General features: G+C 38.3%; 1 protein-coding gene and 1 long non-coding RNA gene across 4 annotated transcripts in view; one reads left to right on the plus strand and one right to left on the minus strand.

The window, feature by feature from the left end:
- Positions 1-15,268, minus strand: part of tspan4a (tetraspanin 4a) — a 180,056-nt gene that overhangs the window by 61,527 nt on the left and 103,261 nt on the right. For all 3 annotated transcript variants that reach the window (XM_055009581.1, XM_055009576.1, XM_055009575.1), the window contains one exon: positions 14,912-15,103. In XM_055009581.1, coding sequence (XP_054865556.1) covers positions 14,912-15,103 — 192 coding nt within the window. The remainder of the gene's footprint in view (positions 1-14,911; positions 15,104-15,268) is intronic.
- LOC111588983 (uncharacterized) overlaps positions 1-15,268 on the plus strand; it is a 136,504-nt gene that overhangs the window by 16,074 nt on the left and 105,162 nt on the right. The gene's annotated exons all lie outside the window — the stretch shown is intronic.

Raw genomic sequence — 15,268 nt, forward strand, 5'->3', positions numbered from 1 at the left:
GAGGAAAATAACCAGCTCTTCAGCTGCTCCACCATTATCTCTCTCTGCCAGCTAACGTCTGCCGCTAGCTGACGGGGATTTAACTCTACTGTTTTCTGAAGCAGCTGCCGCTAAAGACGGTTTAAAGTTGATCTAAAGAAGAACTCATCGGAGTCGTTGAGACGTTTCAGACCAAATGAATGGAAGCAGAATGACGTACTCTGTGTCGCTCTGTGTTGCTGGGTGTGATAGCAGAGGGACGTCATTAGCAGCCAGAAACTGATGCTTCACCAGCACTTGGAAAACAAACGGATCACACGTATCAAACACATCATGATACTGCCACCACCATGCTTCACATCATGATGCTGCCACCACCATGCTTCACTTCATGATACTGCCACCACCATGCTTCACATCATGATGCTGCCACCACCATGCTTCACTTCATGATACTGCCACCACTATGCTTCACATCATGATGCTGCCACCTCCATGCTTCACATCATGATACTGCCACCACCGTGTTTCACATCATGATGGTGCCACCTCCATGCTTCACATCATGATGCTGCCACCACCATGCTTCACACCATGATGGTGCCACCACCGTGCTTCACATCATGATGCTGCCACCTCCATGCTTCACATCATGATGCTGCCACCGTCATGTTTCACATCATGATGTTGCCACCACCGTGCTTCACATCATGATGCTGCCACCTCCATGCATCATGTCATGATGCTGCCACCACCATGCTTCACATCATGATGCTGCCACCTCCATGCTTCACATCATGATGCTGCCACCACCGTGCTTCACATCATGACGCTGCCACCACCGTGCTTCACATCATGACGCTGCCACCACCGTGCTTCACATCATGACGCTGCCACCACCGTGCTTCACATCATGACGCTGCCACCACCGTGCTTCACGTCATGATGCTGCCACCACCGTGCTTCACGTCATGATGCTGCCACCACCGTGCTTCACGTCATGATGCTGCCACCACCATGCTTTACAGTGGGTATGGTGTATTTGTGATGATATGCATCTAATCTGAAACAAAATCTTTCTTTAAATCCCCGTTATTCTGCTCCTAATAGTAAATTTAACTCCTCTTCCTCAGACCAGAGTCAACAGTCAGACTCAGTGGGATAATTTATGGCAGAAGTCTTCCTTCTGTTTTATATTTTACTGCAGTAAAACATCATTATAATCAAGCAGAAATTGTTAAACATTAATAATGATAAAAGTATAAACAGCGTGCCGTTTAGTTAAGTGCACAACAATCATTTGAATTGTTTTTAACATAAAAAAAATCCAAACATCTGGCTGAAATTGTGTTCATTTTTTTTGGTAAAAGGTTTAAATGGAGATGTAAAACATAAAAAAAACAACCTAATTTTCTCTAAATTGCTTTGCGGAGCTGCTGTCTAACGAGATGTTAATGATGCTCTTGTTTACGTGAGCAGGAAGTGGAGGCACTTTAGATTTTCATGGTTTGAGGTTGGTGTAGATGATTCAGCAGACAGAACTTGTTTTGTTTCGCCTCGCTGTGATGAATTATCATGAACACAGACTGGATCCTGTTACTAAAGGACCGAACCAGACTCGATACGCTGCTCCTGATTCCTCATTATTCAAACTGAAATAACGTTGTTCTGTTTGCTGCTTTCAGCCGCAGGAAAAATAAAGATTTATAGGAAGTCAAACAAAAATGATGCAAAACCAGGCACAAAACAAAGCACAAAGGAAAATGAGACTCGAACCAACAAATGAGATGCAAAAAGACACAATGAAAAATCAATGAAAATCAATTCCTCTTCGTCAGGCCTCGTTGTTTGAACATCCAGAGGAAGAGAATAATTATAAAAAAGAGTTTTAAAAATACAGTCCCTCTAAAAAGTGTTTGTCCTTTTATTGCTTTTAAACGCTGAGTCATAGTCAATTTAATTTGGCTTTTTTTGACAGGAAGTTACCAAAAAAGATCCTTAATGTCAAAAATGAAAACAGATTTCTACCAAAAAATATCAATTATTTAGTTTTGAAGAAGTTTTCACCTCCTTCCACTCCTTCAGAGGAGTCATAGAGGTCTTGGTGGCCTCCCTTAATAGTCTTTTAACTCCTTCAGAGGACTCATAGATGTCTTGGTGGCCTCCCTTAATAGTCTTAACTCCTTCAGAGGAGTCATAGAGGTCTTGGTGGCCTCCCTTAATAGTCTTAACTCCTTCAGAGGAGTCATAGAGGTCTTGGTGGCCTCCCTTAATAGTCTTAACTGAAATTTACATTAAATGCAGCGGTCAACAATCTTACAGCAAGTTTCTACAGCCTCTTAAACCTCCCCTCTGGATTCAGTTTTCCGACTTACAGCTGCTTTAATCCATTCTTTTTTTGCCACCTGAAGGCAGAAAGAGTCCAGAACAGACCCGCTCAGAGCTCAGAAACACGACGTTTATCCTGTCGACAGAGGAATTACCTCATTCTAAGAGTTTTCATTTCTACAAACCGACAACCTGAAGCTGCACTTCAGACGGATCTGAATCACCGGCAGCAAACAAAGTGGCAGAAGTGACACAAAATTACTAAATCCATACAAAAGATGACACAAAAACAGACAAAAAATGATACAAACACAAAATGACTCAAAAAAGAATTTTTAAAAAATGTGAGAAAACACGAACGAGACACAAAGTTACGCAAAGGAGACACAAACAAGACACATTACGCAAACGAGACACAAAGTAATGCAAACTAAACACAAAATTACACAAATTAGACACAAAGTATGCAAAGGAGACACAAACAAGACGCAAAGTACCGCAAACAAGACACAAAATTATGAAAACAAGATGCAAAATAACGCAAAACTACACAAACCACACACAATAATGCAAACAAGATGCAAAACTATGCAAACAAGATATAAAGTTAGACAAACGAGACACAAAATTGCACAAACAAAATAGCATAAAATGACACAAAAGCAGACAAAAATGATAAAACACAAAATGACTTAAAAGACACAAAAAGAAAATGTGAGAAAACAAAAACAAGACACAAAATTGCAAAAACCAGACAAAAAAAAAATGACACTAATGACATGAAAAATTCTGCGTATAAAACACAAACTAAGAGTTTAATTTCTCCAAGCTGCCAACCTGCAGCAGCGGAGGTTAAACTTCTGGTCGTTTTGTTGTTTTTAGCTCAACAACAGACAGATTTAAATCGGTGGCAGAAAAACAGAAACCCAAAGACTGTGATGCTGATTCTAAGCTAATAGCAGAACCGGAGCTTTATTTTGGATCCATGGTTCTGCTTTTCACTCTCCTTCTTGGCTGGGCTTCTTAAGAACAGCTCCTGAGGAAAATAACCAGCTCTTCAGCTGCTCCACCATTATCTCTCTCTGCCAGCTAACGTCTGCCGCTAGCTGACGGGGATTTAACTCTACTGTTTTCTGAAGCAGCTGCCGCTAAAGACGGTTTAAAGTTGATCTAAAGAAGAACTCATCGGAGTCGTTGAGACGTTTCAGACCAAATGAATGGAAGCAGAATGACGTACTCTGTGTCGCTCTGTGTTGCTGGGTGTGATAGCAGAGGGACGTCATTAGCAGCCAGAAACTGATGCTTCACCAGCACTTGGAAAACAAACGGATCACACGTATCAAACACATCATGATACTGCCACCACCATGCTTCACATCATGATGCTGCCACCACCATGCTTCACTTCATGATACTGCCACCACCATGCTTCACATCATGATGCTGCCACCACCATGCTTCACTTCATGATACTGCCACCACTATGCTTCACATCATGATGCTGCCACCTCCATGCTTCACATCATGATACTGCCACCACCGTGTTTCACATCATGATGGTGCCACCTCCATGCTTCACATCATGATGCTGCCACCACCATGCTTCACACCATGATGGTGCCACCACCGTGCTTCACATCATGATGCTGCCACCTCCATGCTTCACATCATGATGCTGCCACCGTCATGTTTCACATCATGATGTTGCCACCACCGTGCTTCACATCATGATGCTGCCACCTCCATGCATCATGTCATGATGCTGCCACCACCATGCTTCACATCATGATGCTGCCACCTCCATGCTTCACATCATGATGCTGCCACCACCGTGCTTCACATCATGACGCTGCCACCACCGTGCTTCACATCATGACGCTGCCACCACCGTGCTTCACATCATGACGCTGCCACCACCGTGCTTCACATCATGACGCTGCCACCACCGTGCTTCACGTCATGATGCTGCCACCACCGTGCTTCACGTCATGATGCTGCCACCACCGTGCTTCACGTCATGATGCTGCCACCACCATGCTTTACAGTGGGTATGGTGTATTTGTGATGATATGCATCTAATCTGAAACAAAATCTTTCTTTAAATCCCCGTTATTCTGCTCCTAATAGTAAATTTAACTCCTCTTCCTCAGACCAGAGTCAACAGTCAGACTCAGTGGGATAATTTATGGCAGAAGTCTTCCTTCTGTTTTATATTTTACTGCAGTAAAACATCATTATAATCAAGCAGAAATTGTTAAACATTAATAATGATAAAAGTATAAACAGCGTGCCGTTTAGTTAAGTGCACAACAATCATTTGAATTGTTTTTAACATAAAAAAAATCCAAACATCTGGCTGAAATTGTGTTCATTTTTTTTGGTAAAAGGTTTAAATGGAGATGTAAAACATAAAAAAAACAACCTAATTTTCTCTAAATTGCTTTGCGGAGCTGCTGTCTAACGAGATGTTAATGATGCTCTTGTTTACGTGAGCAGGAAGTGGAGGCACTTTAGATTTTCATGGTTTGAGGTTGGTGTAGATGATTCAGCAGACAGAACTTGTTTTGTTTCGCCTCGCTGTGATGAATTATCATGAACACAGACTGGATCCTGTTACTAAAGGACCGAACCAGACTCGATACGCTGCTCCTGATTCCTCATTATTCAAACTGAAATAACGTTGTTCTGTTTGCTGCTTTCAGCCGCAGGAAAAATAAAGATTTATAGGAAGTCAGAATAAAAGGAAACCAGATAAACAACTTATCTCAGAACAAGAAGCATTACAACGGTTTACAAAGCTGCTGTCAAAAAACAAGATGTTCATCAATTCTGAAGGTTTTTATACGGCAAAGTTACACTAAAAAATAAAGGTATTATCAGCAAAATGTGATTAAAGTTTCAAAAGTAGAGGAACTAAATAATAAATATAATAAATATGCAGACAGGTGACAAATTAAAGGAAAAACCACCATGAACTGTCTTTATAAGGTGTTTGGTTAAGAACAGATTCAAGTCATGTTGGCAAAAATATCTGGACATCCACTGAAGCTAGCAAGTCTCTTCAGAGTAGTCATAGGAGTCTTGGTGGCCTCCCTCACTAGTCTTTGTTGTAACTTAGGTCAATACAACTCATTACACGAATGTTTGCAACTTAAAGGTTTAAAATCACATTTTCCCCCTGAGGCAATCATGTATTTATTTAGTCTGGGAGAATAAACTCTGAATTACTCTTTATAATGAAGCTTTGTTGCATAAACTGGTGATTTTAATGGGATATTTTCCTAAAACTAACCAAACATTCAGTCAATTTTAACATTTTGGTGAAAGATTCTGCTTCTTTCCAACCATAAATGTGAGTTTAGTCGTATAGGAGAGTAGCTTCTGTGTGACGGGATTAAAATCTGAAAGTATTATCAGCGACATTAAAGTATGAAAAGTTAAGATCAGATAATCCTTTATTAATTCCACAGCAGGGCAATAGGGATGAGGCAAAAATATGTATAAAATATCAGTAAAAAAACCAAACAAACTAGCAATATGAATAAATGCAGAATTTAATAATAGTAATGGATGGAACAGGCAGTAAAAATATTGATGTTCCACTGAATTCTTATGGGAAAATGCAGATTTTGTACATTTTTCTACTAATTTAGGTCAATATTTGACTCCTTATCATTTACTAGATGATTAATATTGTTGGATCTGTCCATTAGCATCACCGCGGCTAGTGGAGGGGAAGCTAATTTACATTCAGTCCAATAAAAAGCTGGATGTCCTCCAACAGGAAGCCACGTGAACCTGAGATAAGAAAATTCTGCAGCATGAGTTTATATTTCAGGTTGTTTTCTGGCTTCCATCTAATCTCTCCGGAAGTATCGAATACTTCGACCTTTTTTTGGGCCTCGGATCAAACCGGAGAGGTTTCAAAGTAGAAATCCGTCTGTCGAAGCCTCAAAGACGTCTGAAATGTCACAAAGATTTTCTATAAACGGGTCAAAAACCAAAACGGCTGCTTAGATATTTAACAAAACAGCATTTTTATAAGTATAATATACTGTCTGTTTTTAAATGTAGAAGCTGAACATGAAACCAGTTCTAGTATTAAATAGACAGTAGGTGATGTACTGAAGCATGATAGTATTTTATACAAGTAAATACACTATTCTGTATTTAGGAAGTATTCACACCCACTGAAGGTTTTCTCCTTCTACTGCTGTTTAACATTAAATCATTGTCGAAATAATTTGGCTTTTTGGACAAGAATTCACAAAAAAAAATATGTTCACGTCAAAGTGAAAACTGCATCAGGTCGTCCTCCAGGATTTCTGTAGACGTTGCTGCATTCATTTACCCTCATGATGCTGCCACCACCATGCTTCACATCATGATGCTGCCACCACCATGCTTCACGTCATGATGCTGCCACCACCATGCTTCACATCATGATGCTGCCACCACCATGCTTCACGTCATGATGCTGCCACCACCATGCTTCACGTCATGATGCTGCCACCACCATGCTTCACATCATGATGCTGCCACCACCATGCTTCACATCATGATGCTGCCACCACCATGCTTCACATCATGATGCTGCCACCACCGTGCTTCACATCATGATGCCGCCACCACCGTGCTTCACATCATGATGCCGCCACCACCGTGCTTCACATCATGATGCCGCCACCACCATGCTTCACATCATGATGCCGCCACCACCATGCTTCACATCATGATGCCGCCACAACCGTGCTTCACATCATGATGCCACCACCACCATGCTTCACATCATGATGCTGCCACCACCATGCTTCACATCATGATGCTGCCACCACCGTGCTTCACATCATGATGCCGCCACCACCATGCTTCACATCATGATGCCGCCACCACCATGCTTCACATGATGATGCTGCCACCACCATGTCTTGGTGGCCTCCCTCACTAGTTTTTTTCCTCTTGGAACTCCTTCAGGGGAGTCATAGGTGACTTGGTGGCCTCCTGTTTCCTTCATGGTCACTCATGCAAAGATTTATTTTACATTTTGTATTTAATTGACATTATTTTGTAGAAATTTCTACAAATTCTGACATTAAACACACTTTTTCAATGAATTGTCATAAAAGCCAAATTAAATGGACCATAATTCAATGTTAATATCTGTGAAAAAAGAAAACTTCCATAAAAGGATGTGAATTTTTATATATATATTTTTTTATCTTTTAGAAACGCTGCTTCTGTTCCTGAAATCCTTCCCCTTATCATGTAGCAGAACTAATAGAAAGATTCATGTTTGGCCTCGAGACCCTCTAATTATTCCCACCACCAGATAACAGTGGAAACCAGGACAGTGTTCTGAGCTGGATTCTTCCCTCTCTTCTGCTCTCGCTGTTAAAGCCGGTGAGATCCAGATAGATAACACTGGATGTAATCATGTCGATCTATCAGATAAAGCTGCTTCAGAAGCACCGGCGTCCTGCAGGTTTTTTACAGTTCTTGTTCCTCCAGACTTAATGAGCCACACCTGGTCTGAATCTAACCGACGCCTCCAGGGAGGAACCAGGACCTGCAGGAGCCTGAAGACAAGGCAGTTCTTCTGGTTTTTATTGCAACAGAAAACGGATTATTCACCGGAGAGTTGGAACTCATGTTTAATATTTACTCTACCTCTAATATATCTGAAGAACGCTCGCTTTTATTGCTCTGTAAAGACCGAACACACATTATGAGAATTTATCTCAGCGACTCCGGAGGCTCGTTTTCACCCTCTGATGACTTCACTGTAATAAATTAACAGGACGAATACGCTCATTTCTAACATTACTGCTCCGTTTTAGTTCAAGTTATGGCTGGAAACTGTGGAATCTGCTGATGGTGTTTAGAGCTGAAAACAAAAAATGACCACAACAGTTCAGAACCCGCTAATTAGACCAACGACTTGGTTAACGGAATGAAGAATATTATTAAGAAATGGACATTTCTAAAATATATTTAATAAACTAGTTTGTCATACATTACTACTTCTACTTTTAATATCTTCACATCATGATGCTGCCTCCACCATGCTTCAAATCATGATTATGAAGTCCCCCAGAAATCCCCTAGGAGTCCTCCAAAAGTCCCCCAGAAGTCCTCCAGAAATCTTCCAGAAATCCCCCAGGAGTCCTCCAAAAGTCCCCCAGAAGTCCTCCAGAAATCCTCCAGAAATCCTCCAGAATTTCTCCAGAAGTCCTGCCTCCTGCTGCTGAAGTGGACGAAGCCTTTGAGGAGCTCTTTTCATCATTTCACAGCTTGTTTCAGAGAAAACCGTTGATTTCCTCCACAATGATCTCACCTTTCTGACTGATCAGTACAGGTTTGGTCTTCAAACGACCAGAACCTCCTCCCTGATCTCTGACTCGTATCGACTCGGTGGAAAAACAAGACATTAACTATCTGCTGAAAACTAAATCTGTGGAGAAACTGGGGCTCCAAAGGCTCATATTTTAACTTTAGAGACAGCAAGTCTGGTTTTATGTCATGACCAGCGCATTAAACTCCAAATTAAGACTCCAAAAGTGCAACAAAAAACACAAAAATAAAAGAAAACCTGCTGCCTGGTTTAAAAAGTAAAATATCTTTAAAATATTACTAAAATTCTGTCATTGATCAGAGAAAATAAACCATAAAAACAGGAAGAATCGTTAGATTTTTAACATTCCTTTATTCCTTGAACTAATCATGTGGGACTTTTTGAGCAAAAAGAAGCTTTCAATCGATATAATTTAATAAAATCACTGTTCTCTCACTACTTGCAAAAAACTTAAGATTTTGCTGTAACCAAAAAGCACATTTATTTAACTTTTATTTAAGCCTCGGAACCTCCAAACCTGCTGCTGGATTTTAAAGGCGGGCTATTTTTAAAATATCGCCTTAATTACAAAATTTATCCCAGAAACAAACTGTAAAATGCATGAAAAACAGTCTTCGAAATTCACAGAAACAACCAAATCTAAGGTTAAAATTAAAATTTATATATATATTTAAATCCTTGATTTAAAAAGTTCTTCACATCATGATGCTGCCACCACCATGCTTCATCATGATGCTGCCACCACCATGCTTCACATCATGATGCTGCCACCTCCGTGTTTCACATCATGATGCTGCCACCACCATGCTTCACATCATGATGCTGCCACCACCATGTTTCACATCATGATGCTGCCACCACCGTGCTTCACATCATAATGCTGCCACCACCATGCTTCACATCATGATGCTGCCACCACCATGTTTCACATCATGATGCTGCCACCACCGTGCTTCACATCATAATGCTGCCACCACCATGCTTCACATCATGATGATGCCACCTCCATGCTTCACATCATAATGCTGCCACCACCATGCTTCACATCATAATACTGCCACCACCATGTTTCACATCATGATGCTGCCACCACCATGCTTCATCATGATGCTGCTACCACCATGCTTCATCATGATGCTGCCACCACCATGCTTCATCATGATGCTGCCACCACCATGCTTCACATCATGATGCTGCCACCTCCGTGTTTCACATCATGATGCTGCCACCACCATGCATTACAGGCTTATTTTTTGACAACTACCAATATTATTGATAACTTTACACTGATGCACTGGGATTGGGTCATTTTTACATATTTTTTTAAGACAGAATTTCTGAAATATATTTAATAAACTAATTAGTCCTATATTACTGCTGTAGTTTTAAAAATATCTTGTTTTTAAAACATAATAAATTGGATTTTTGTGACTACCACTTGTGGTGCATTTGCAGTAATTCTGACACTAAATATTTTCCTGTATTTGTTTCTTGCTGTAATTCTGATAAACTATTTTAAATCCTCTCTGGCAGCTGTAGATCTGCACTACGGTCATTTTTTTTTTTTTGTCTATAAAATGTTGGACTTCTTCCATTTTATAGCAGATTTATTTCCCTCCTCAGCAGACAGTAGCTCTGCAGTGGACTAGGAATGATATTTGGATATTTTCTTTTTTTTATTTCTGACCTGGTGCAGCGACTTTTTGAGCTCTGCTGGTTGCCAGGCAACCATGGTGTTGCTTCTGTTGCCATGGAGAGGCGGCGACTGCAGCACGGTTCACGCAAAGTTTACACAACATTATCAGGAACTGTTTTATCATCTGGTCCCTGAACAAACTGTAAACTTCAGGATTCTGTTGGCTGCAGATAAACTGGATTTAGTTGTTTTCTGTTTTCTTTGTTTTTATTTGTGAACCAGATATTTTGTGATGATTCATTTTCCTCCAAACTATGGAGCAGCTCCAGCAGTAAAAACCTGAAACTGTCTGAGCAGAAACGGAACAGAAGTTTGGAAAATGCTGCAGAAAATGGGTCATTTTCTTGTGACTGATGGGTTTCCAGTTTTAAATCTGCAGCTCTGATTCCCCCTCAGCGACTCTGTCCAGATGTTGCTGCAGGATTAGTGCTAGAAGAAACATCTGGGTGAAGATAAAACTGTCTGAAGTGGCTCAGATCAGGTGATAGAGATGCTTCCAGCTCCACGGTGATCCTCAGACTTTCCTCCTGACAGACGGGATCATTAGAGTCTTTTCTAACCGGAGCTTCTAATTCCTCGGCTCTCATTATTCGCTTCGGCCACTGAGGGGGAAACGTCACGGATCGGCTAATGATCAACACCGAGGCTCGTTCCCGCCGAGACGCTAATTGCTGCTTCCTGCTGAGCGATTTTCCTCATGATTAATTCTATTAGAATCATTCCTGAATTATTCCGTGTGATGGATGAGACGAGTTTATCTGTTGTCAAAACACCTCCGAGGCCCAACAATCCGTTCAGACGGAGGGTTTAGAAGAAGAGTTCGGCTCAACGTCTGCAGAAAAATGTTTCATATTTAATAGTTTAATAATAGGTACACTGTAAAAAAAGAAAAAATTTGCAAAAACGGTGAAAATATGGCAGCAAGAGCGCTATAATTTTTATTTTTTCAAAAATGTAATTGTATAATGTAATGTTCAATATGTATAATACAAATAAAAATAATAAAAATACATGTAAATAAATAAATGAAATAAAATAAACTATGAAAACTGCATAAACGTATAATTTCAATTACTTTAAATATAGTCAGAAAGTGTGTGTATATGGATGAATTATTTTTTTTATATTTTTTATTTATTTATATGAAACTTGTAAATTTATTTAACAAACCAGGACAATCTGTTAAATGACATTTTAAAAATGGTCTACCATCTGTCAGTCCAAAATATATCACATTTTTATTTCAAATAAATGTAAATAATCTGGAAATTCATATTTTTATAAAATAATTAAAACAATTGTTTTTGTTGTCTGTAATTTAACAAAAACAGGGAAAATCAGTAAAATTACAATAAAACAATTTTTAAGAAATGGTTAAAAGAAAAAAACAAGAAAAAAGTGTGAAAATCTGGCAGCAAGAGTACCAGAAAAAATACTAAAATATGGTGGAAAAATGTTATGTTCAAAATTTGCAATATAAATAAACAAATATCTAAAAATAATTTTAAAATAAATTTAAAAAACCGAAAATAAAAAGTTAAATATTTTTAATGTGTTTAAATACAGTAAAAAAAATTAAAAAGGAGGATTAAAATTAAAATATTTAATTGAAATATATATTTTCAAATGCTTTCTTTAAAAAAATTGCAAATGAACTAAAGTGCTTCACATTATGATACCGCCACCGCCGTGCTTTACATGATAATGTAAAATCTGTAAAATAACGATGTTTGTTAATTTAAATGTGAGAAAAAAGTGTTGTAGAAATAAAGTACTAATTTTTGATGTAGACGTTATCTACTGTTTGTTTTTCAACTGTTAACATGTAAAATAATATATTTTATTATTATTATATTTAATTGTAGTTTTATTAGTTATTGCCTGCAATTTAGGAAAAACAGAGAAAAGATGTGAAACAACCCTATTTTTTCTAAACTGTTAAAAACTCTACATAAATGTCTTTTGCTATTTTGTCAGAAGCTGAAATCCAAAACTAAAACCCCTCCTGTTGGCTTTTTATTCAGTAATCAGAAATAAATTCCTTTTTTTTCTTCTATCTTTCTCTGCTGTCACCATTATTTCTGTCCATATTCCTGGTAATAAATCAGAACGTTGATGAGAAGCAGTAAAACCTGGCAGATGCTTCATAACTGGTTTAATATTTGGACTTTTAAACGGAGCTTTGAAGCTTTTAGAGGCCAGAGGATGTTTTTAGGTTTTAGATGAACCTCAATCCAACGTTTCTGCCGATAAATGAGCTTTTAGAGCGACTCGCTCGGAATCCAAATGCAGTTTGGATAAAACCCAAGAAATAAAACAGGACGAAGCATGAATTTTCTGCAAATCTGGTCCTGATGAACTCTCTGTAGTTTAACTGGAATAAATGATTTTACTGGTCCAGTCGATGCTCATCGTTGCTCCATTCTTTCCTCAGATTGCAGCAGAACTTTATTAAACCCAAAAACAAACAGACTAAACACTAAAAATAGTCTAGACCAACATATGATCCGTCAGTCTGCAGGAATCTGGGAGCTCCGCAGTAAAAATAACATTTTTATTAGAAAAACTGAATTTCTTCATGTTTCCTCCATTTTTAGTTGAATTTCTTCACATCTGTGCGACCTGTTGAGGGTTTAAACCTCTGATCCTCAAGCACTTTTGATTTTTTTTCTGCTTCCGTCTCTTTTTTTCTTCACTGCTGGCATCATTATTAAAGTCCTGAACCTCTATGGAAACAGAACAACCATGAAGAAGCAAAAAAAATAAAAAATAACCGAGCTGACACCGTTAGAATGACAGAAATCAGAGGAACACAGTCTGCAGTTCAACCGAAAAGTTCCTGAATTTTTGCTGCACGACTCTTGGTTCCAGTTTAGTCTCTCATGGCTTCACGGTTGCACTGAGGATTCCAGAATTTTTTGTTTTTTACCAAGTTAATTTAGAGAAAAGGAGTCATTTTTGGCTATTTTTTAAAGTTAGACATCTAAAATCCAGTAATTTAATTCACTGCTGAGACGAAAAGTACCGAATTTTTTGTGTTTTACCAAATGTGGTTTGTTTTTGGTGAATGAGACATGAAGAATGAAAGAATTTTGATGAAATATTTGAAATATATATTTAATATTTTCTACGTCACAGATGAATAATTCAAGAATTGTTGGGAAATTGAACATGCGATTTCTGTTTTTACATTTTGTATCTAAAAAACGTAAAATTTTAATCCATCAATTTTTAGCAATTATTTTACAAAAAAAGATAAAAGTTCGAGAATTTTTGCCACATGATTCTTGGTTGCCGTTTAGTCACTCTTGGCTTCACGGTTGCATTCAGGAGCGCAGAATTTTTTAGATTTTTACAGAATTAATTTAGAGAAAAGGGGTCATTTTTGGTAAATTTTTTAAAGTTCAACATGTAAAATCCAGCGATTTAAAAAGTTGGTCTCAGCTGAATCATTCAGGCTTCACTGCTGCGATGAAAAGTGACAAATTTTTATTGTTTTACCAAATGTGGTTTATTTTTGGCAAATGATTCATGTAGAATGAAAGGATTTTGATGAAATATCACAAGTTTTCCATGTCACAGATGAGTAGTTCAAGAACGCTCGGAAATTAGTAATTTTTGTTTTTACATTTTGTAGCGAAGAAAACAAAAGTTGAATTCAATACATCTTAATCAATTAAAGAGATAACTTCTTGAATTTTTGCCACATGAATCCTGGTTCCAGTTTAGTCACTCTTTGCTTCACAGTTGCATTGAGGAGTTCAGAATTGTTAGCTTTTTACAGAATTAATCTAGAGAAAAGGAGTCATTTTTGGTAATTTTTGAAGTTAGACATGTAAAATACAGTAATTTAATTCACTGCTGAATTTTTAGTCTTTTTTAGACATTCTTCTAGAAAATGAGACTTAGTTAATTTTTTTTTAAATTATGGTCTCGACTTTATTCAGTCCTTCACTGACATCTACACTTCCAGATGTTAAACTTTATCCAGTTCTTGTGTAGTACCAGACTTCATTCAAAATATTCTCAATTTTAGACTCAACTTTTGTCATTTCTTGTGTGTCTGTGTTTACATCTATAGAACCAAACTTTGCTCAAAATATTCCTAATTCTAGCCTTGAGTTTATTCAGTTATTGTGTAAATATTCACTGAAAATATCCGCAGTTTTAGATGTAAATTTATCAATTCCTTGCATGGTTGCACCTATAGCACCGGACTTTACTCAAAATATTCCCCATTTTAGGCCTAATTTTCCTCAGTTCCTCAATGGTTGCAGAAGCATTTTTTGTACCAGACTTCATTCAAAAAAATCCAGATTTTACACGTGACTTTATTCATTTCATTTGTGGCTGCGCTGACATTTATAGAACCAGATTAAATTCAAAATATTCTCAATAAAAACAATAAATCCTGCATATTTTCTATATTTTTATAAATATTTCCTCTTCATTGAGCAGATATGAAGCGGTTAAACTCATTTAAATGCTGAAAATCATCAGAAAGTCCCAGTTTTTCTGACTTCTCGGTGGAATTAGAAGCTAAACTCGGTTCTTACGGTGAGCAGCAGAGGCCGGCTCTCCTTGACGGCGCCGACGCATCCCAGACAGCCGATCACCATGATGATGGTTCCCACGGCGATCAGCAGGTTGGCGGCCGACAGCGACGGCAGCGACGCCGACAGGGTGGCGAAGTTTCCCTGAGTCACCGAGAGCCAGACGCCCACGCCGAGGATCCCACATCCTCCCAGCTGGAAGCGAGATAACACAAATAATTCACAGATTTAATCATCAGAAAAACTTTACTGACAACACAAAAAATTCACAGATTTAATCATCAGAAAAACTTTACTGACAACACAAATATTTAACAGATTTAATCATCAGAAAAACTTTACTGACAACACAAATATTTA

The sequence above is a fragment of the Amphiprion ocellaris genome, chromosome 1 (genome assembly GCF_022539595.1).
Source record: "Amphiprion ocellaris isolate individual 3 ecotype Okinawa chromosome 1, ASM2253959v1, whole genome shotgun sequence".
Taxonomy (NCBI): Eukaryota; Metazoa; Chordata; class Actinopteri; family Pomacentridae; genus Amphiprion; species Amphiprion ocellaris.